Source organism: Aedes albopictus, chromosome 3 (genome assembly GCF_035046485.1).
Source record: "Aedes albopictus strain Foshan chromosome 3, AalbF5, whole genome shotgun sequence".
NCBI lineage: Eukaryota > Metazoa > Arthropoda > Insecta > Diptera > Culicidae > Aedes > Aedes albopictus.
In genome coordinates this window covers 108,414,591-108,438,059 of record NC_085138.1, presented here as the reverse complement: position 1 = coordinate 108,438,059, position 23,469 = coordinate 108,414,591, and the positions used below count along the sequence as shown (strand labels likewise).

General features: G+C 40.5%; 2 protein-coding genes across 2 annotated transcripts; both read left to right on the top strand.

The window, feature by feature from the left end:
- Positions 1-165: 165 nt before the first annotated feature.
- Positions 166-3,058, top strand: LOC134290317 (uncharacterized). The gene has a single exon (XM_062857427.1). The coding sequence runs from the start codon at positions 1,667-1,669 to the stop codon at positions 3,056-3,058; it is 1,392 nt and encodes a 463-aa protein (XP_062713411.1). The 5' UTR covers positions 166-1,666.
- A 155-nt stretch (positions 3,059-3,213) lies between these two features.
- Positions 3,214-23,353, top strand: LOC134291722 (uncharacterized). The gene is made up of 2 exons (XM_062859840.1): positions 3,214-16,384; positions 17,473-23,353. The coding sequence occupies exons 1-2, from the start codon at positions 15,725-15,727 to the stop codon at positions 18,637-18,639; spliced, it is 1,827 nt and encodes a 608-aa protein (XP_062715824.1). The 5' UTR covers positions 3,214-15,724; the 3' UTR covers positions 18,640-23,353.
- The last annotated feature ends 116 nt before the right edge of the window (positions 23,354-23,469 follow it).

Sequence of the window (23,469 nt, the reverse complement as noted above, 5' to 3'; positions counted from 1 at the left end):
CGACCGGGAATCGAACCCGTCACCCTCAGCATGGTCATGCTGAATACCCGTGCGTTTACCGCCTCGGCTATATGGGCCCTAATGCTCGCCAGATTCCAGACGGGAATCGGCCAAAGCCCCAAGCTGCTGGTCTTGAGCCGACGGCTGCTTCCGGGGTGGGCGCTCAAGGCCTCTTTTCTTTACCTGGATCTCAGGGTCGTTGAGGAGGCTCTTGAAATTTTTGGTCCGAAGAAGTGAAGAAGGTGACGGTACAGTCTTGTCCGCTAATACAAGCTGAAGTTCCGCGAGTGCTTTTAAAACCTAAAAGTGCAATGGTGAACAAATAAACCCAACAGCCAAAATACCATTTTAAAAAACTTTCGTTAAAGTTCACCTGTACGGGTCAATGTTGTGTCGCATCACGGACGGCCAGCAAAGTGCACCTTCGGATGATGAGTCATCACATTGTAAGTGCTGGCCAAATTAGACACATTTGACCATAATGTACAACTGATCCCGAGCGAGTACGTGATGCAAAAGAACAATCGATCGAAGAGTTTCGTGGTGACCGACCGTATCTTGAAATGTGGTGTTACGTCAAGTCTGTTGGTGTCGGTCCTTATGAGGTGCAACTCGCTCGAAGACCACGAAGATTGTGCGCGCAAAGTACCACTTCTCGGACCCGGAAGTACGGCCCTACGCTATAATGGCCAATAACCGTCAAAGCCCCCCCCCCCCTCTTGTGATTATGTGGTGAAAGATGTCCTCTGGCTAATAGTGAGGGCAACCTCAATCGAAAACAAAGAAGAAGTCGATGCAGTAGAAGAAGAAACACCGAGAAGAAGAAGAAGAAGAAGAAGAAGAAGAAGAAGAAGAAGAAGAAGAAGGATGTCCAAGTAAGCCCCAGCGTCTACAGGACCGGACGATCATCGTAGCAGCAACGCCCGCAACGTACTGGTGAGCTCAAACCAAAACCCCCTTGTTAAAATTAAACAATAAAAAAGTACATAACCTCAAAACTCTGTGAATACCTGAAATATTGTATGGCCGTCTGAACCACAGCTGTAATTTACTGTCCCTTGTAGAAAATCTTGTTTTTCTTTGCCCATTTCGCTTGTAATGTCCGCCTTTTCACCACTATAATACCCCAGAAATTCTCCAAGACCACCTCAACGACCCTGAGATCCAGGTAAAGAAAAGAGGCCTTGAGCGCCCACCCCGGAAGCAGCCGTCGGCTCAAGACCAGCAGCTTGGGGCTTTGGCCGATTCCCGTCTGGAATCTGGCGAGCATTAGTACCTGGCTCGAAGATAATCGTTTCAAGTGGAACAGGAAATAGGTAACTATCCCAGAAGAAATATTGTGTTGAAAAAAAAGGAAAAATGATGATAAGTGTTTTAAGTGCTATCGGATGGAGCGTAAAATCCAGGAATTAATTGGTTATCTATATATTTGATTATAAATTTAAACAATTTGAAGAAAAGCCATAGTCGGCAATATTTAAAGAAAAATCTAGAAGCAAAGAAAGCGTTTTGTTTAACCACTTACAATGAAGCGATAAATTTATTGTCAAAACCAGACATAGAGCTGGTAGAATTTAGTGAAAAACATTACCTTGCGAAGCTAGAAAACACACTAAAAGAATTGTGCCATATCATCGACATAAAACTATTAGCCTTAACACGCAAAATGGCTAAGCCATTGGATTTGAGCATAGCTCTAAAAGTCGTTGAAAGATTTGAAGGTGAAAGCCTGCAATTAGAGCATTTCATTGAAACGCTGGATTTGTTAAAAGCTTACTCTGAAGATGTGCCCGAAGCAACAATATTAGCATTTTTGAAAACCCGTAGAAGCCTCAAAGATCAGTTTGCAAACCTAAGTAAAAACCAGTTCACAGATTTGATTGTAGAAAAATTCAACGAAATAGATTTTGCATTGAAAAGTATTGACCCAGTCAAACGCCAAAAACGATGGGATAGGTTAGGCAGTGCTTGGAAATTTTTAGCTGGCAATCCCGATGCCAATGATTTAAGAATAATCAACTCTTCGATTAATAACCTAATTATTAATAATAATGAGCAGATCAAGATAAATAGAGAGCTTAATTTACCATTAAAAGAGGATATTTTTAAAACCAAAAAGGCCATAAGCCTATTCAATGTGGGATCTATTGAAATCTATTGTACACGAATCTTGTTTCATTTATTTTTTTTATCTGAAAGACTTAACCAAATTATTGAAACAATAACGTTGGCAAAGTTAGGGATCGTTAACGAAAAGGTTCTTAGTCAACAAGAAATTGAAATTTTGATTGCAGATTTAGATAAGGAAAACGTGACAGTTCATACAGCCATTGAAGCCACATCCTATGCTTCTACCGCAATAATGTCAAACAAGCTAGAAATCGCACTTATCATCAAGATGCCCAAGCTGGACCCAAGGATCTTCAACAAGGTGCACATATATCCAATTGTGCAGGACCGAAAGCAAATTCACCTACCCAATCCATTCTTTCTCACCCACGAAAAAGACATATACCAGGTAAATTCCATTGAACCCATCATATGCGACAAAAGCGAAACACACATGGATAACTCAACTTGCGTACCCCTTCTACTGAGAGGAAATCCCGCAACATGCAATTTTACCATTAACCCCACCTCAGAACAAATCAGTTATCTGGACGACCAACACCTTCTCATCAATTCAGTAACAAATTTCACACTATCGTCAAACTGTGGACTAACTGACAGAAATCTGTCCGGATCATTCATCATACACTTTCACGACTGTCATCTGATCATCAACAACATCTCATATTATCAACGCTCACAAAAGTTACCGGGAAATCCGATCCAACTACCGCTGGATGGCATCGAAGTTAAGAAACATCAGTCTAGAGCACCTTCACAAGCTACACTTGGACACAAGAAAGGAGTTGGAAATTATTCGTCTCTCAGCCAAAAGTATCAGCTGGCCGCATTGGACATTAATCGGAGGAATTTCGTTTTCTCCGCTCATAATTGGTTCAATTATTTTGAGTTGTTTCAGAGCAAAAACCATCAAGGTGAAATTCAATAATCCCAGGAAGACCGGAAACAGTACAACGGCAGGCAATCAACATAATACCTCTCTATCAACAAATGTGGAAAATCCAAATAATACCACAGCGAAACATCATTATAACATCTTCAGAAATCCTTCTCCAGCGTGTTTGATTCGAATGGAACCTCATCTCTAAAGGAGGGACGAGTTACCTGCCGAGCTAGCCGGACCTTGACCAGTATCGACGACGGTAATTGCTGACCATTCATATGTTGCAAGGTGGCAACAAAAACATAAGAACCGGGGCAACGTGAATTGCTGACGGCACGCGTGGAGCGGATGATGGCAACGACGAGTAGTATAAGCTAGTTAGTAATTTAAAAGTGAATAAAGTTCAGTGAAATTGATAGTTGTAGGCGAGTCCCTAAATCCGAAAAGAGAAAAAACAGTGCCAATCTTGACCAGTTGTCAAGGACTCAGACACCTCGACATCTTTTATGATCTTACCGTACAAATATCTAACAAATATAATGGCTAAGAAGAACTAAACGAGGCGAATTCAATCTTTTAGGCGGAAACTTTGATGATAACGATCACTCAAGAAAATGTAAATATGAAGGTTAAGAGCAACAGTTTAATAGAGTAAAATAATCACCAGGTTAGAATACATAAGAAAGATAGAGAATCTGATTGATATAATGGCAAATACTTTCAACGCTCCACGATCATTGATAACTAGAAACTGAACAATAGAACAGGAATCAATAACGTGTCTTTTCTTTATACAAACTTTCAAAACAACCTATCAGTTGGACCAAATAGAAAAGGAGTTAGGATCCATCTTCGAAACAACTATAGCGAACCTGCCGACCGAAGGAAGCATTCCCTCCCCGTATTGAATAGTCCAAAAGATCAATGATCACCATTGATCTAAGAAAGAACCCTTTATTTTCCCACGCAATTAGTGGATTACATCAGATGTGGATTTCACGGTCATGTTTAAAGACCGACGCCGGTTAACCAGAAACAAGCGATGCAAGCAGAGAGAATGCTTACTGCTTGTTGCTGGTTGACGCGGTGATGTAACGTTCTCGCTCCAATGCCGGAGAATGTTTTTGTTTTAACTTTTCGTATGTGTCACCCGGCAGCGCTGACTGAATGCCCCCAACAAGGTCTCAGTCACGTGGTTGGCCGAACTAACAAAGCCAGAGCGGACGACGCTCGGTTTGGCTTTTCTCTTTTCTCTTTTTCTTTTCAGATCGGGAGAATGAGTACTTGCGACGGCAAGTTAAAAGACCCGCGATTGACGCCGGGACTTGTGTTGTATTGTTGTATGGATCGTCGGCTGCCCGGTTCGTCTGTCCGCGGTGACGGTTGTTGTGGTTGTTGTTGTTTAGAAAAATAAACAATAAGTTTAATAATACAAGTGATAATCGTAGAGTTAGTTTGTGAAAAAAGGGAAGAACAAAAAGAAAAACCAGTGCTGCGACGGTATACATTGTGGTGTCGTTGTCCGGTGGGATCGTCGTCCATGTGGGATCGTTTGCGGCGTGAGTTTGGTTGGAGTTTCGGTTCGCGGGTGTGGTGCATCGATTCTATTATTACATTCAATCTATCTATATTTATTAAGTGTTTGTAGTTTGTTTCAATGTACCTAGAGTTATACATGTGAGAAAAGAAAGAAATCCAGTGCCGTGACCGCACGGCCCATACACAACTCACCTAACAAACCTTAATGTCATTTCTAGAAACATATTAAACGAATCAGAATTGAACCGCATTAAAGAAAACCTGGAAAAGTATAACGCCACATTCCAAAGCTTTGGCCAAGTATATGAGTTATTAAGGATTAGATCAGTTTTCAAGGACCAAAAATTATACTTCATGTGTAACGACGCTAAGTCGTTATCGCCCTCTTTACTTCGTATTACTTTGGATCACATTCTATGTTAATATAAAATGTATTTGTCACTTATGTGGAACATTGGCACTTTTACCCTGGTAGCGATGTAGTTTGCATTTCAATGCAGAAACAGTAAATATAATGTGTCGCCCGAGCACGTACATGTGAATCAACGGTTCACCGTTAAGATAAACAGAGATTGCTAGAGACGCTCAGAACGCTCCGAGCGAGCACGTTGGAATCTACGAAACACCGTTAACGTAAACAGTAAATCGCGAGTCACGTGGGGTTCAACGAATGTCCGTCAACACCCAAAGGTATGAACTAGGTAGCCAAAACAGACGTGTATCAGTCATAAATACTACTTGAAAGCCAACTTATAAAAGAGATTACAGTGTTAAAAGCGAGTTAAGTTGAGAGAAGACAGTTTATAGAAGGCAGTTTATTGAAGAAAGGCTACTGGAAAGTCTAGATGGGGAAGTCTAGAGAGTGAAAGTGAGAGCTGCGCTCAAGTGTTAAGTTCTAGTTTTAGGTGTTTTAGTATTAAGAGAACAATGGAGGATACAAGTGAAAAAAAAACGGAAAGTGAAGTAGCAATCATCAATTCGAAGACATTACCTTGGAGAGAAAAGTACAAGTTCTGTACAATGTGGTGACAGCGGAAACTAACTGCTCTAAGAAGTTAAGGAACGCTTAAGTATGACTGTGAAGAAGTCTAAAACTTTTCAAGTGCAGAAAAACGGAACAGTAGTGCCATTAATCTTGGAAATATAATAGCGGACAACAAATATTGATCAGTGCTGAGAAGAAATCGCTTGATTGAAGAGGACCCGCGGTAGTGCAACATTCACAACCTACAACTTGTCCCATGGGAAGAACAATTCAGTGGAGCAGAACAACCCAAGACACATAATAAGACGATCCTTATCAAGAAAGAATGTCACACTATACTGATACTGAATACGATACGCAACAGGGGGACAATCTATTCGACGTTTCAAGAGACGAATGCATTTCCAAACTACTCAGAGGACTAACAGGTATGTAATTTCTCTTTCGTACCAATCACTTCGAGGGCCCACGTTGCTGGACACAGGTCGATCATAATCAATCGGTCAGGAGTCCAGCCGGTTCAGCTGTGTTCATCCGCGATTGTTGCGTATTCGTGGTGTTCAAATTATCAGAATAACGTTGTAATTGTCTAGGTGTTGTCAATTCAACAGAATAGGTTGTCATATTCAAAGTGTTTTAATTCAACAGAATAACTGTTTCAATCTGACAGAAAACATGAGTGTTTCAATAATTTAAGTTATATTATACAAAAGTTAGTTTTTAACGAACTAAAGTGTCGAAAACCTTTTTTAAAAATTTATATGTCATAAGTATGAATAGGGGGGGGGGACCAGATTTCATTGCTGGTTTTGATCCTGATACGTAAGCATCAAGCAGATTAAGATCCGGATGTTAAAAAGGAAGAAAACATATTGAACGGTAAGTTTCCAAAACTTTATCCTTTTTTTTTGTTAATCATTTTTTTTTTATTTCATAAAAAAAGTTGAATTATCACTTGTTTTCTTATTTTTTTATGATTACGATTTAGTAATTATTAATGGACAAGAAGTAATGGTTGTCTCAGGTGAGGGACTAGTTTACCTATACTGGATACATAAACGATGACCATGACATTGTATATTATGAGGGGTATGACCCCTCCAACTATTGAATATGTTGGAAAAAGGAGAGCGAAAAAATATGTAATACATTTTACTGTTTTTTTTTCTTAATTTTTTTTATGCTAAATAATGGAAAGGAGACGAAAGCACAGTGGCAGTATGCTTGAATTAAACATGCTAGTTTCGAAAAACCTTTCTACGTAATTACGTGATTTCATGACCGGGATTCAAAAAATAAGCAAAACATTTGTTTTAGAAAGTTAAAAAAATAACACTTTACTGTTTTTTATGTTATTGAACTTAGCGCATGATTCTACACTCTAAACGATCATCAGCTTACCGAGTTTAAAAAAGCTGTGAATTATTGTAAGTTATTTTATTAACGATCATTATGATTTTTGGGAAAATCCTACTGTGTAGATTTGCCAATGGTAGCTCAGGGCGCGCCTCGTGGTGCATCAGGCCATGCGACGAACCAACCAGTGCTGATGCCACCATCGCACTTCGCTCCCACGGTGAAGTGCACATGAGCAACAATAAACAAGATCATCTGCCCATCCAATAATAATTCATAGCAAGACAAGCTCGAGCTGATCATCGTTCTTGGAAGGCGTCAGCAACACGTCACAACAGCTCAAATTGGTATTGTCAATTAGGAAGAGGCTGTAATCATGCAAAGATAAAATAATTAGATTTTCCTTCTTAGTTCGGCTAGCATCGGAAGTAGTTGTCTCTTTTAAAAAACTGTCCAAATGCCCGGCCGTCCATCACTTATATACGAAATTTTCAATGAAATAGAGCGAGAAGTCTGAAAGTGGACATCAGTGCGTAATTCGTATAATTTTGATGACAAATTTATTTCCACGGTAAAATCAGTGCTTCAGATGGTGACAGCGAAAGCTCACCGTTTGAAGAAGTAGGGAAACGTTTCTCTTAGTAATTCAGAAAAGTTTGGTAATTAGAAAAGTGATAAGTGAACTAGTGAACCAAAAGACTTGAACGTGACATCTTAGTGAAAAAGTGCCTCGATGAAGATACCTCAAACTCCACCACAGATGAAGATGAGAACGTCGACAATAATTTAGTAAGTGCCTAGCCCACCATAGCTACGAAGGAACAATTGTTACAAGACGTCACGACAGTTAGGGTAGCGTAGAAGTAGGATTAATAAGCTTGAATAGAGGGTCTAGCCTTAATTCAAGTGTCGCATTTCATTGACACGAAAGAAACAAACCAGGGCCCTGATCGCCCGGGACTACATTTGGTGACAGTGCAAAAGTGCTTAATGTATATTGCAAGAAACGATACTGGAACGAAAATTCTAGACAGATTAAGTGAAAGTAACTTTAAGAGACCTGAAAGTGTAGAACTGCATACTAAAAAAGGACTTAGATGCAGAAGGGAACAAAAATACAGAACTATAGTGAATTTCAGATCTATAAATCTGGTCTCTAAACCCTTCGTTTTTCCAATACCTGTGATAAAAGACATTCTAGTAAGTTTAGGCGATGGCCTCTTGAATTGGTTGCCAACGAAGCGAACCTGATTGCGGCAAAAGAGATCCTGTCACGCTTACTACTCTTGCAGTTCCAGCAAACAACAGATATTTAAAGTTGTTTCGGTCAAGTCCAGAATCTACTCTCATTGCTTATTAATCATATCAATATCTCTACGAACGACGAAAATGTGAAACAGGATCGATTCAAAACACACAGGAAAGTTCACACAGTATTACAAGTTTTCCAAGCTGTTTTAAAAGAACCTATCGGAGGATATGTTATTGCTGGGCAACCCGTGAACATCAAACAAACATTTGCCGTTGCGGTAGAGGAAAGAAATGCCCTAAGTAGAACCGGGTTAGGGAGATACCAAATCAAGGAGCACTACTGGCTTCAGAGCCTAGGGAAACGGCTGGATCTATCCGACCAAAGGTCGTAAACTACATGTGTAGACCACAGGATTCCAATAGAAATGATCAAAAGCCACCTTTTCTTCAAAGAAACAGGTTTACCCCGGTATTTCCTCCGAGAACAGTAAGAATAGTCGAACTCCAGAATATGGAACAGTATTATGAGGATCCTTACGGACAGAACACGAACAATGACTTCTATGGCCATGGCCATATAATGTACAATGAATAACATACTTGATATATCGCTCAGGATGTTATGTCTACCTCGACGATATCACCTGGAAAATCTTAAATGTGTTTTGGAACATTGACAACAGTTCAATCTGAAAATTCAGCTCGATAAGTTTGAATTTCTTAACCAAACCCCGACAAAATCGAGAAGATCATTCAATTGCCAATGCCGAAAAATTAGAAAGAGTTTGAAGAATTCCTAGGATTAGTCGATTTTTCATAAATTTCACGACCTATGACCGAACTGCTAAAGAAAGACTCAACAGTCAATGCTAAGGATTCCTCATACATTAATGCGTTCAACACGTTAAAACAAATTTTATCAACAGATCAAATACTGGCATACCCACAATTCGATCTACCCTTCATCCTAACTGCAGATGCCTCTGGCTACGTTCTAGGCGCAGTCTTATCGCAAATACAAAATGTTGAATAACCCATAGCATTTGCCTCTAGAACCTTATCGGAACCAGAAACACGCTATGCTACCAATGAGAAGCAAGTATTAGCTATCCTTTGGGCAGTTAACAAATTCAAACCATATTTATATAGGAAAAAAAACATTAGTAACGGATCACGAATCATTAACCTTTATCAAAACATCGGATAAGAATCAAAAGATTTTACAATGGCGTCTTGATTTGGAGGGCTATGACTATGATGTCAAGTATAACGAAGAAAAGTCAAACGTCGTAACCGTTGCCCACAGCAGAATGCCTATAGATATAAATATAAATGAAATATAAAATAACGATAATCTTCTCGTTGCAGGAAACAATAACAACCCGGACGACTCAGACGATCTAGAAACACAAGCCCAAAACCCTCCAGAAAATCCTTCCTCTGATTAAACCATGTATTCAGCAGACGACTCCGTTTATTACTTTATTCATCTTACAGAGCGTCCTCTTAACTACTAAAGAAATCAAGAGCACTCATTTTACAACCGTCATGTCCGAAACGCCGTTTAATAATTTCAAAAGAACAACCGCTTGTCAACCAAATATTGATAAAGAGCTTATCACAAGATTCCTCAAACTTTTCCACAATGGTGAACAGACAGCCATAATGGCACAGGGATCGTTATACCAATTTTTTGAAGACTCGTATATAGACAACTTCAATCAAAAAGGTCATTTTGTAATTACGCAAAATATCGTAGAACTGTAGAACTGAAGAAAGGCAAAACTTAATCATAATAATTGAACACAATAGAGCACACCACGGTATTACGGAAGTATAAGTAAAATTAAACAGAAAAAAATAAATAAATAAAAATAATAAAAAAGAGCATATTTTTTTCCAAACATTCATTTAAAAGTAAGGAAATTCACAAACTCATGAGTTATCTGCAATACTCACAAATACGCAAGGAAATCATTTAACATTAAAATTTCACCAAGGCCGATGATCGAAAAACCTTTGGAAAGAGTCCATATCGACATATTCATTATTAACAAAAAAAAACTGTTTCCTATCCATTATAGATGCATTTTCAAAACATTTACAGATGGTATACTTAAAATCTAAGTCAAAAAATTCTGGTAGGTGGGTTAACCAATAGGAACAATTGGCGCGCGACACGGCGGTGTCACGTCACGTCCTGCTAGTAAGGTATACAAGCAAGGTTATTAATCAATAGACACTTTTGTACTGGGAGTTTGTTCTTTTTAGAAAGTGATCTTGTGTGAAGAATCCCCTGACTCTAAAAATGTTGTACACGTGCAAAAAGCACTAGGGAAGCACTTTAGTGCATTTGGGGTACTCCGAGAAAAAATCACGAACCATGAAACAACATTCCAATCTATTCTAGATATTTCTTAAACCAACTTGGAGCTCAAATCAGATATGCAAGTTCATCAGAATCTAAGGACAGAACGTACGCAAGTTAACGACGTTGCCAACCAGAGTTCGACATTCCACACGGCAGTTGGCAGAGTCAGCAGAAATCATCCCGATGGTAACAGCGATCGATAAGTCGATGGGTCGGACTTGGTACCCATCGCATGAGGTGCTGATGCAGCAGCTACCGGCATACGTTCATCGGTTAGGTGTTACTTAGCTAGGACCATTAAAGAATTAGCAGTAAAAGTGTGTAGACCATTTTTTTTAAAAAGAAGTCCCGGTGGTAAAACCGCGAAATCCAGAAGAAATCATAGGAGAAGCACAAGCGACGTTACCTTAAACAATACTTAACATGGAAAGAGCTCAAAACACATCCTTAATCAAAATTCAAAAAAAGGAAGATCCCCCGGTCTTAGAAGATGGAAAAGAAGTCTTGCACAATTTTGAACATCTGCACAAAAACCAAGAACCAAGAGCAACGAAAACTAATGCCAACAATGTAACAGATAAAACGTTCATGAATAATCGCAACATTAAACGTTGGAATCCTTCTAGAACTCGACTCGGGATGTTATTCATATCACCTCCTAACTTTTCCATCGGCAGAATCGCCTAACTAGCTCGATGCTAGTTAGTGCCACACTCTCCAAACGTCATAAAAATAAAATAAAAAGAATTAAAAAAAAACTAAATAATCATCACATTTGTATCTTAATTGCAGATGCTCTACTAAACAATCATCATCTTAAAACTCTCCAAAATCTTATGCCAAAGTTTATGATAAAAACGTCTACCATGACGTTATCCTGATGCAACAAATAAACACATGTAAAATTCAAACCGGAAATATCCTATGAACCTCACGGATATCGAGACAACCATTATTCAACTAACATACCTAGTTTATAACAAAAATGCCATCAACAAAATACTTATACAGAAATCAGCAAGCACAAGGTTCGAGAGTTGTACACGAACCTAGTGCAAATTAAAACACGGGTACAACATAAAAAAAGAAGATGGAACGCCACCGGAACAGCATGGAAATGGATCGCCGGGAATCCAGACGCTCAAGACTTAATGATTTTTAACGGCACACTCAGTGGTTTGATCGAATAAAACAACATGCAGTACAAAGTCAACGAGCAAATAGCTCAAGGAATCGAAAAGCTGACAAGCACAATCAATAAAAGTAACCACAACGTCATCCGAGCCATTTGAAAAAATATTCATGGATATTGTTCTTCTTCAACCAGCTTCAATTCTTCTTCCAATAACTTTGCCCGAACGCTGGAGCTGACACTTTCCGGCGGGTCAGGAACCACTTTCCCTTTTTTCGAAGGTGCTTTTGAACTCGCCTTTGATCCTTTTGATTTCCGCTTTTCCTCGATCGGCGCGAGGAGAACACCTCCGCCGGACGCTCCCTGCTTGGCTGAACATGGTTTACAGACATACCTGACGTTCAATTGCTTCACCTCACCGCCAACTCCAGCGCATCCGAAGTGCTCCCACCATAGGCAGACACCGCACTGGACCATTTCGCACTCTGCTGCATCGGGCCGGTCGCAGGACTGGCAGTTCCGAGAGGTCGTGTGGGGCTGGAATACCCGATCATCCATCCTTGCTATCTACTACAAATTTCTTGAAGTTTGTGGGGTTAGGCGACACCAACTCAAGAAAGCAAACTCGGTTTCTCACGGAAGGTTAGCTTCAAGCTAACCATGAAGTTTGTGGGGTTAGGCGACACCAACCCAGAAAGCAACTGGTATCAGTAAGATAGAAAAATAGCTAAAACAAAACAAGCATGGACGCTCAAGAGAAAGCCGACCAAGCTAAAGTGCCACCAAAGTAGGGTCGCTCTGAACTATAGAGGTAGGCCAGAAAACTTCAACCCGGAACTTCCAAAAACCCGAGTTGGAAAACCAAAACCAACACCCAAACGCACGGGACCGAAAGGACCTGAGTTACCGCCGCCAACCCATCTAGAGACAAACAAGACACCGACACCACAACGCAATGAGTCAATCATTGCAGAGGCAATCTTCGGAGTGGATGTTTCTGTCGTGCCGATAGCGCCATTGCAGCAGTATCACGCAAACTTTGGGAAAATCGTCGACATTACGCTAATGACATACCAAAATATGATTCCGGATGTAAACCAATTGGACAGAAAGTTTACAAAGGAAGAGCTAGTTTACTATGCAACGGCTATGTTATGGCTACGATTGATCGACATAAAATCAAAGCAGAGGATGGAAGCTCTAACTTCGGTAGAAAAGGAACTACTGAAGAGCACGAAGGACATAGCGTGGAACATACCGCAACCAATCTATATGTATCTCGGACAGATTGGAAATGTCATCGACAAGATGGGCAAGGAGACAATCCTAACTATCCCTCCGCTACCAACAACTGTAGTTCAAGGACTAGGTGGTTATCACGCTGCCGAAATCAATCTACAGAATCACAACCTATTTGAGGAATTACCCAAGGAATTACCCTCACTAGGAATCGCAGCAGACGTTGTAATGGCTGCATCAAGCCAAGTGGATGCACCAGCCGTCAATATTAGAGTGGAAAGACTAGCAAATTCACTGTTCACTCGAAACTTAACAGGCTACATCTCAAACATCGGATCTCGTCGACAAGAGATCCGGCAACGACTTGCAGGACTGGGAATAACTGCAAACGCATTCCCGGAGCTAGTAGCGACATCCAGATTTAATCTGGTGTATCTACTGCAAATCTCTGAACTCTTGAAAGGAACGGAAACGTTTAAAGTGAAGACAATAACCACGCCATCTATGACAATTCATGGAGGTGAGACCATGATCATACAAACTATTCCGAACGAGCTAGAAGACCTAGGAGCAGTATGGAGCGACCGAACAGTGCAAGCGCAATCACCCGCCAGTGATTCCACAGCACGGATGGGAGCCGCATACATCTTTGGATTCCAGTTATGGAAAAGTACGCATGATGGAGCAGATCCATAGGCAACACGCGCAGCGAATTGGTCCGCCATCGCAGCTGAACCAGACGCACAACAGCCATGGAACATGCCACCAGCATGGAATGACAACCGCAACGCCCGCAGAAACTTATCTCCAGGGGTAGGAACCGCACGATTCAGATCGTTAGGAAAGCGGCAGGACATAGCGTTGATAGAAGTCACACGTAGAATGCTCAAGACGAACTGAGCAACAAACGAGGAAACTACAAATTCCTTGAAGTTTGGGGGGTTAGGCGACACCAACTCAAGAAAGCAAACCCGGTTTCTCACGGAAGGTTAGCTTCAAGCTAGAATAATGAATTTATTAGTTCAATTTGGTAGGTATATCGTAATTGTTGAATCTTACAAATTTCGTGACCTTTTTCCTGTTAAATAGCAAGTTTGGGTCGTCTATTCTTACACGGGATTGATTGACCGCCTAAAGGAGTGTGAGGGTGTGAGCTTGAAATAGTATTTACAGAATATAGCTATTTAATATTCCAACTTACAATCTACGGAGTGTACGTCGATTATAAGCTCTTCAATGACGATTTCTAGCTCTGCTGGTCGGTTTAGAAATTAAACAAATTGTGTAGAAAAGTAGAATGTCTAATATCTATCTATCTAGATTTGCAATTTGCACTTGTTCTCAAACGTTCCCCTTGCTAATCATGACAATGCACTTTCTCCTGCTCATCGAGGGTCGCAGCATGACGTGTAAGGCCCATGTCATGTTGGTTCGCTCTGCCATTAGTCGCCGTAGGGCTGTGCCGGCTAGTGTTGCCAGTACCAGGGGTCCTGTCGGCACACTAAATATATAAATAAGATATCACATTCCTGTGTATATTAGTTTTAGATGACCCCTTAAAGCAGTGGTGCTCAGGCTGGAGGATACCGCGGACCAAATTTGCAATTCGGGATCGACCTGCGGGCCGCATAAAACATCGATGCACAAAAACAACAAAAAGAACAATTCTAAAGCTTATTTATTAAAAATCTGAACTGTTCAGAACTTTTGTAAGGGTCAAACTTTATAATCTATTGCCCTTCGTGGAGTTCAATTTAGATTCATAAGTTTGGTTGAGAAAAACGTTTGAGCTTCAAATTGAAATGCAAACAAACAATTTAGAAGTTGCCCCTAGACATGCCTTGAAGCCACTTCAAGAACTTGACAAGCAGCTTTTACAAGAAATTCTTTTGAATCGCTCCAAAAAGGTTTGTTGGATTTTCTCCTGAAATTTCTTGTGGAGTTGCTCCAAAACGTTATTGAGAAATTTCTTGAAGTTTCTTTAAATTTTTCTAGAATTCTCTTGGAACACCTGCAAGAACTCCTCTTAGATTTGCCTTTGGAACTGCCGTAAACTTACTTCAGGAATTGCTCATTAATCGTTTCCAAGAATTTCTCCTAGAATAGCTTCCGAATTTTTCCAAAAATTTTCCAGGAGTTTCTTGAAGATTTTAGTAAATTCTTTCCATAAGTCTCTTCTAAAGTTGATGAAATACTTTATCATGAAATTTCTTCAAAAATTAGATTTTTAATTGTTTCCGGAAGTTCCTTAAACATTATCTTCTAAAGTTGCTGCATAAGTTGCTTCAAATTTATTGTTCAAATTTTCCTAAGGCGTTCTAGGCATCTTTTGTGTCTTGATGCAGTTGGTCCTGGAATCTTGTTTGTAGCTACTCCTGAAATTCTCTTTTTTTGCTCGAGGAATGTATTCTAAAGCTGTTCAAGAAATTTCTGTTAGAGTGGCACCAGAACATTTTTCTAGGAGATGCTCCTATAATTTCCATGCAGTATCGCCACAACTTTCTCATTGAGTTTCTTCAGGGTTATTTTCTCCAGGATGGAGTTTCTTTATATGTTCCGCTTAGAGTTGCTTAAAACTTTTCTCCAATAGTGTTTCCTGGAGATTCTCCAAAAATGTATCAAAAAGTTTCTCCAAAAGGGCACAGGAGACGCTTCATGAATTTCGCCTGAGATTTTTTTCGTTCAGGAGTTTCACTTGGACAATTCGAATTGGTTGTTTCGAAACCCCAAACCCCAAACACATCTGTAGTACCAGTTACTATACACAAACGTCTCTAGGCGCTGTCGCATAGAATCTACACATCTGCACTAAACCGCAAAACATCAGCATTTACAACGATGCAACCCTACGAACTCCATAGTTCAAACCTGGACTTCCTCGAAGTCCACCATCAGTTGGTCTCCGACCAACACCAACTCGCTCACATTGATGCGCTTCATCGTGAGTTGTTTTCACCTCCAAACTACCTATCCCGATCCTTCTGCCAGGCCTTCTGCTTGGACTTCAAACCCGATCCTAATCCGAAAATCGTCACCATCGCAAAGTCTGCACTCTCCGCCATTCCTGGTTTGTGCTACGTTGCGTCCCTAAATACTGATCTCCCTCAAACAATCGACGTGGTTAAGAGGCTCGGTTTCTTCCCTCACACCGAAGTTACCAAGAATTTCTTGATGCACGGAAAGCTGACCGATTACGGCTCCCACCTCCATATGGAGCGAAACCATGCTCCGGTCGCCGGTATTGGTTACATTGGTTGGAAGTTTTCTTTGTATTCGTTTATTCGCGGTACCATCATCGGTACAGTCTGCTACGTCACTGGAGCGCTAGTCGGATCTCAGCCCGAATTTCGTGCTGCATACGACGCTCAGATCAAGAACGCTACGATCCTTGACGAAGCTGCACCTAACGTCCTTCAGTCTCGTGCTTTGGATGATCTAGTATTGCTTGCTTCTGTCGAGGCCGTTCCGTCGACTATTGCTCCTTCTTCGTTAGCTAAGGTCTTGCAAGAAACTTAAGTCTGATCGAAAGAGTAATGATTTTGAATACATACTTACTATCAAAACTGTGGTATGTGGCTCATATGTTACCACCTAATAATTCGCACATAGCTGAAATTAAGAAAAGAACGGGATACTTTCTATGGAATTCCTACTTCTTCAAAGTTAATAGGAATCAATTATATCTCGATTATAGTGAAGGGGGGCTCAAACTTATAGACCCAGAGAGTCAGTGTAAGGCACTTTTTATTAGGAATATTTTGTATGACTGTGGTACAAAGACCAACCATTTCTTGCTAAAACATTGTAATATTAATTCATCCATAAACACAAAGAAATGGATCGAAGAAGCGAAAAAGCTTGAAAACCATTCATGTACTGAAAATAATAGGACATTGTATAATTACTTCATTGATGAACTAAAAACCCAACCCATTATACAACAAAAGTTTCCGCAACTCTGGTGGGACTGCATTTGGGAAAATATCAATCATTCCTTTCTCAGTCTAAAAACTAGGTCATTGCTTTACCTTATTTTCAATGATGTTATACCAAACAAAGCAAAAATGTACAATTATACTGATAGAGTTGACAATAATATTTGTGAAATATGCAACAAACCTGATACAAATATCCATAGAATTAAGGAATGCAGCAAGTCGGGAATTATATGGAACTGGATTACAAATATTATCAAACAAAAACTTAAACTGAAATTAGGGTCACCAGAAGAAATTTTGTATTACGGCATAACTAAGAAAAATCATTCTAAAAACGCTGCTCTCTACTTGGTAGCGGAGGCAATGGCATACAATATCCATCATTATAGAAACCCCAGTCTATTTTCGTTCCAAAAAATTATACGAGAAGCAAGGTGGAATAATAGGAAAATGTTTAGAACATTTTTCAATACGTGTCTTAACATATGTTAAGCAGGTAACAATTGTTAAGATCTAAGATATTTGATGCCTAATTATTACCATTTATGTATATGAGGTACGATACATTATAAGGTTGTAGTTAGTATTTTAAGTTATGATCCGTAAATAAAAAGCTTTAAAGAAAAAAAAAAAAAAAAAAAAAAAAAGGTCGTTACTGAGACTCTACCAGTCGATACCACCACACCCTCAATTCCACTCTCTGCCGTCACCACCTCCACCGTCTCGACCACCGTTCCAGGCATTGCTCCACCAGACACGCTCGCTCCCGCTACCAACTTTAACATCCTGGCGTACACCACGTCAGTATTTGGTCGTCTGAGTCGTCCTGTCGTGAGCTTCGTCAACGGTTTTTCTCGAGACCACTTACCGTCTGCCAATTCTACCGCTTATTCATCCGTCCGTTCCGGACTGTCATCATTCACTGATACGCTCCGTGGCTCTTGCCATGGATTGTATCGACGTACTGTTAGTTCTGCGGTCAACACTTATCATAGTGTCGACGACTATCTACGTACGTCACCCTTCTTTACCGTTAAGTATCTTTTTTATTTACTCAAATCTGCTGTATTTACATTTGTTCGTGTGACGTTTAAGAACCCCGTGTCCACTCTGCTTATTGCGTACGTCTCCACTCCGTTCATTCGTGGGTACGCTAAGAGGCATGGTTGGCCACATTTTCCTGTAATTAACGTCATGACCGTCTTGTCGATTCCTGCTGTCATCGGTCTTGTTTGCAAGATCTTCGACAGTTTTTATTCAACTTTACGTTTTACCACCGTGACATTTTGTGAAGCTGCTGGAATACCACCCCCGTCCGCCCTGGCAGTCACCACCACCGGACTCACCGCCACCGTCGGGACGTATGTGCTGCGCTACATTCCGACCGGACTAGCAATCGGAGGTCGTATCCGACGCTGGTTCATGCGGCGACCGACGTATTCTTGCATCTTACTTCCGCCATCTCACGGTCTTACCACCATTTCTTCACAACATCCTGATCTGTTTCTCGACTTGTCTACTATAGTGGCGGGAAAGGAACTTGACGCGCTAACAGAGGATTCTCGTACCACGTTCGTCCAGAATAAACTATATGCTTATTTGGGGCAATCATCCAGAGTGGTTATTCTCAATCCTTTCTTCGACGCTTTCGGAATGCGAGTGTTGGGCACTTATTGCTTGGAGTCCTCTGCCGTTGTCACCAACGAACCGGACCATCTAGCCGCCTGTCGCGCTCTTACCGAACGCTTTTCGAAAATTGCCGTCACCTTCCCCGACTACTCTAGTCTACACGCTCGACTAATGACCCACACCTGACTCCGTATAGGACGACGGCAGGACTATCACCAGAAGGGCGACTATACTCTCCCCACTGCGAAGACGTTCAATGCTTATGTTCTGTGGTGCCTAGCTACACCTCCTGTTTACGCCTATGTGCGGCATGAAGGAGGTCGTGGAATCGAACGATAAGTGTTATGCTTTGTTAGCATAAACATTCATGGTTCGAGAACGATAACCTACCGAAATGCATACGCAGCGAAACAGCGTGTAAGCCTCGGTAGCGCGATAGAGTTAAGAACGAAATAAAGATGCAGAATCGTTTAAGTCACCAACGAAGTCGGACTCATCACTGACGATCACTGCCCGATAAACAAGACAAAGCATGGCGATCCTCGCCAGTTGTGCAGTTGTGCAGTAATTATGATTTAATCAAACAGATCTGAGTTCCACCCAGCTCGATACAAGAGTGATTAGTGTGCAGTGGAATTTTCGACAAACTGTGATTGTGCGATTACAAAACTCAACGAGTGCCACAGGAACCAGTAGCAATTTACCGAAATGGGATGGTTCAGCGCTGATGAGGTAATTGCGCCAACCATCAGCACCACCAACACAGAACCACATAACGTGGCTCAAGCCGTGGCGCTTTGCGTCATAGCCGGAGTGGCCGTGGGCTACATCATCGTAAGAACCGTGCTAAAGGCACATAAGAGAAGAATGGAACGAGTGGCAGAACGGGCCGTAAGACTAGCCGCTGTGTGAACTATGAACAATGACAAAATTATGCAATCGTCAATAATTTGTTGCCACGTTGTGCATTTCTATAGTGCTAAATAACTCAAAAGTGCAGCCAGCGTAAAGGTTGAAAAACGAGGAACAATTAAACCAGACAGTAAAAAGTGTGATGAGCAAAAGTGTGAAAAGAATATGAATAAAGACTAAACCACCGTGAACATTATCGAAACCATAGTGACTAGTATGGTTTAATGGAGCTATTCGAGTGAAAAAAAAAAACGAAGTCTCGGAGCAGACCGCTCGGCGAGACCAACGAAGCCCCGAGCGGCCTGCTCGGCGAGGCCAACCGGCCGGGCCAACCAGCCCGAATAGCGAGCATACATCATACAGGGCCACCAAATTCAATCAAATGGTGAGTGAAAGATTTAGGCAATAGTGAAAATGGAATGGATGAATTTTTCAGAATCGAGGATGCAATTTTTAAATTGCATTTGAGTCTGAAAAAATACAATAAATTTAAAACAGAAACCAAAAATGAGAAAGTTAAGAATTTGGTAATTTTAAAAAACAATCTAAGAGAAATCGTAAAAAACAGCTCCGTAGACTACGTATCTAGACAGCATTTGTTTGCTAGGTACAAAAAGTTGAGAGCAGTTATTCATGATTGTTTAGATTTATTAGATTCACCACTTGACGAATCGTTTCTGGGAAATTTGTTCATTCCAGAAAAAGAGGGTGAAGCCCAAAATAGTGAAGATTATACAAACAGTGAAGATTATACAGAGGATTCAACAAGCTCAGAATCAGGGTTAGAAGAGCAGCTTAGAAGGATGGCCCCGAAACTTGACCTCAGTTTAGCTATGAAGGTGGTTCAGCCTTTCGATGGAACTGTCACAAAGCTGACCAGTTACATCGAAGGAGTAGAACTATTCCAAGACTACTCTGAGGGGGTTCCGGAAGATAAATTATTAAAATTTTTGAAGACAACTTTAATAGGATCTGCGCACGGTGCGATTGATGGATCTGCAACCGTCGCAGATGCCCTACAAGCATTAAAACAAAAATTTGCAATTAGGGTTACACCGAGAGCGGTTCAAAACGAAATGAACGCTCTAAAACAGAGCCAAAAGTCGATATCTGACTTTGGCTCCGAAATGGAAAAATTATCCGCAAAGTTAGCCGCCGCACATGTGTCTATGGGCACATTTGCGAATGAGGCGGCAGCAGTTAAATTTGTTGAACCAATTGTGGTTCAATCATTCATTGATGGATTGAAGGATCCATCAACCAAATTTTTTCTCAAAGCGCGAAACCCACCAACTTTGAACAAGGCAATCTCTGATGCCTTAGAGTGCCAGGCAACGCCTAACACTGACACCAATGACAACATGATGGCACTGTGGTGTTCATCAAGTGGGTCCGGACGACATGGTAATTTTCGTGCCAGAGGTGGTAGAGGATATGGCGGATATCGCGGATATCAGAATAACCGTGGTAGAGGTAATGGACGTGGCAGAGGCCACTACCAGAATCACTAAGGACTGTTCAATTTATAAAACGGACAACTTTACAAGGCTATAAAAAGAAGACGCGTAGTTCAAATATAACCACCCTTGATTCGTTGTTCAGTACATCATGTTTCATTATAGTAATCATTTTTGAATCGAATAAAAATAGTTTTATTTTAAAGAAAATCAGTCAGGTGTAAAATAAGGCGAATTTTTCGATTTCTGAAAATTGAAAATATATATAAAATTACTGTTCAAACATGGTATATTGCTTTTAATACCAGAAAAGTATGTGCCATGCTGCAGCAGCATGAGTAATAAACATTCTGACAAAATTTAAACTCAATTGGAAAATTAAGTATTGAGATATTAAAGTCTCAAGTGAGATTCGATTTTTTGAATAAAATTCAATTGTAAAGCAAAAAGGGCATGGAAATATTAAATAATCAATTTTTTTATGCATTCAGTCGAAAGTGGGAATAATGTGGTTTTAAATGCAGAAAACTGCTTCTTAATAGCATTGTTGGTTTGGTTACTGTGCGCCATTACAGACACAGTTATCAAAACAGTTTCGTTCTGTGAAGGTTCTTCCAAATAACAATGCAACCAAATGCAAAATTTGCAAAACAATGATGAAGGAAATAAAAACTTTGCGTCCGATTATTATTAAATAAGGTGTACAATAACGTAGGACCAACTTTGTTGAAAATAAATAATAACAAGATTCGCTAGAGTCGAAAATCTGTATCAATGGAGCAAAAAATATGAAACTTTTTAATATGGCCATCTTTATGGATTAAATTTTGGATGAAAAATGCAATTAAAAGCAAATTTCTCTTCTGTATCATTCAGAGAGCAATATTCTACTACTCTGGATAAATTTTTAGCCGAATCCGTGATGCTATTGCAACACAGGACTTAAATGAACATTTTTTGATAAATTCTATGAAAACAAGGCAACTTACTATATCATGCTGGAGACTGCTTGGTGCATTATTATTGACCAACTATTGAGCTTTACCTTTAGTAGAATAGTATAAGATTCCAATACATTAAAAATTTCATGAAAATGTGCATGTTAACTATTTGGAAAGTTATGTCGAATTTTGAGAAATGGGTTTTTATTGATGTTTTACGAAAACCGCTTTATTTACACAATAAAGAACAATTTGGTAAATGTTATATTTTTCCTACATTAGAGAATAGCTATAGAAAGTTAAGCAAAAAACTGATAATGATTTTATTAAAAAACAAAAAAGATATCGCAAAAGCAAGTTGTCCGTTTTATAAATTGAACAGTCCTTACCAAGAGAGAAATTTTGATTCCAGTAATCAGTCCCAATTCTACAACCAAGGCAGAGGAAGTAGAGGCAATAGACCTCCACGATACAACAATAACAACAACAATCGAACGCATGCAGCTAATGTAGCTGAGCATGAGCATGCCTGTTTGCGAACAACCGTCAAGTTTACCCCAATTTGCGCTAAAACACTGTATAACAGTTCCGAGGAGTACTCTCCTCTCAGTTAATTCCCACCGCTCGTACACGATCGCAGGTAGTCAGTAGGCAGAGCGATCGATAGATCGATCGCTAAGAGATAATTTGAAATATACCTAGTTAGTGTACCACGAAGCTCCATGGAATATAGTTCGTTTTTTCCTAAACGCGTACCGCAGCTCAAACGTATTTTTTACCCGTGTCCGAAAGTGCAAGTGCACCGAGTGTCGAAGGCAGTGAATAGTGTGGCTCTGGACTTGCGTTCTTTTTTAAATTATACAGTCCACTGAAGTAGTGTTGCAGTCCAGAACATGGTCCTTCGAACCGGATATTAACCGGTGGACATTGGACAACAAAGTAGTGCGGTCGGTCGAAGTGCGCGCGTGGTCGAAGTGGTGGATAGATTCCACAGAAGAGTTGGCGTCATTTGTGGCAGATATCGGCGGCATTGTGCTGCTATTCGTCATTGTTCCTGCGCTGGTGACGTGAAAACGTGGATGAAATCCACTGCGGCGGCGGAGTACTTCGAGGCTGTGGACAAGTTGCTGCTGTTGTTGCTGTTGTGCTGTGCATCTTCCCGCATAATCAATTACATCCCATAAATACGTACAGTAACTACCAAATCATATACAATTCAATTAGTAAGCATCAATGCTGTTTCCACTGTGCTATCTGCACACAGTAAGAATGGTCAGGAATGCATGTGCGGTCCGAGCGTTCTGACCCGACGCGCGGACACCTGTTTTGCTGACTCGTATTACGAGTGTAGTGGCCCCACAGGGCAGGGTACAATCAGAAGAGTCAAATAACCAAAACATTGGGTTCGATAGGTACATCGCCGAAATTTATATTGTCAGCTTTCTGTCCCAGGCGTCTAGTTAATTCTTTCTCTTTTTTACACATTGAACCATGAACAAGCATATGATAACCATTACAACTTTGTAAGCTATAAAAACCGAACCTTTTGAGAAATACAGCAATCTTTGCCCAACCTTGAAGGGGTTTCAATGTGCTCTGTTATTACTGATACCACATACCGAACTCCCTTCTTGATCTAGTGCCATGGTCCGTGCCATGTACCACTAGGCAAGGAAGTAAGTCTTCCGCGTCGGATATATCGTTAT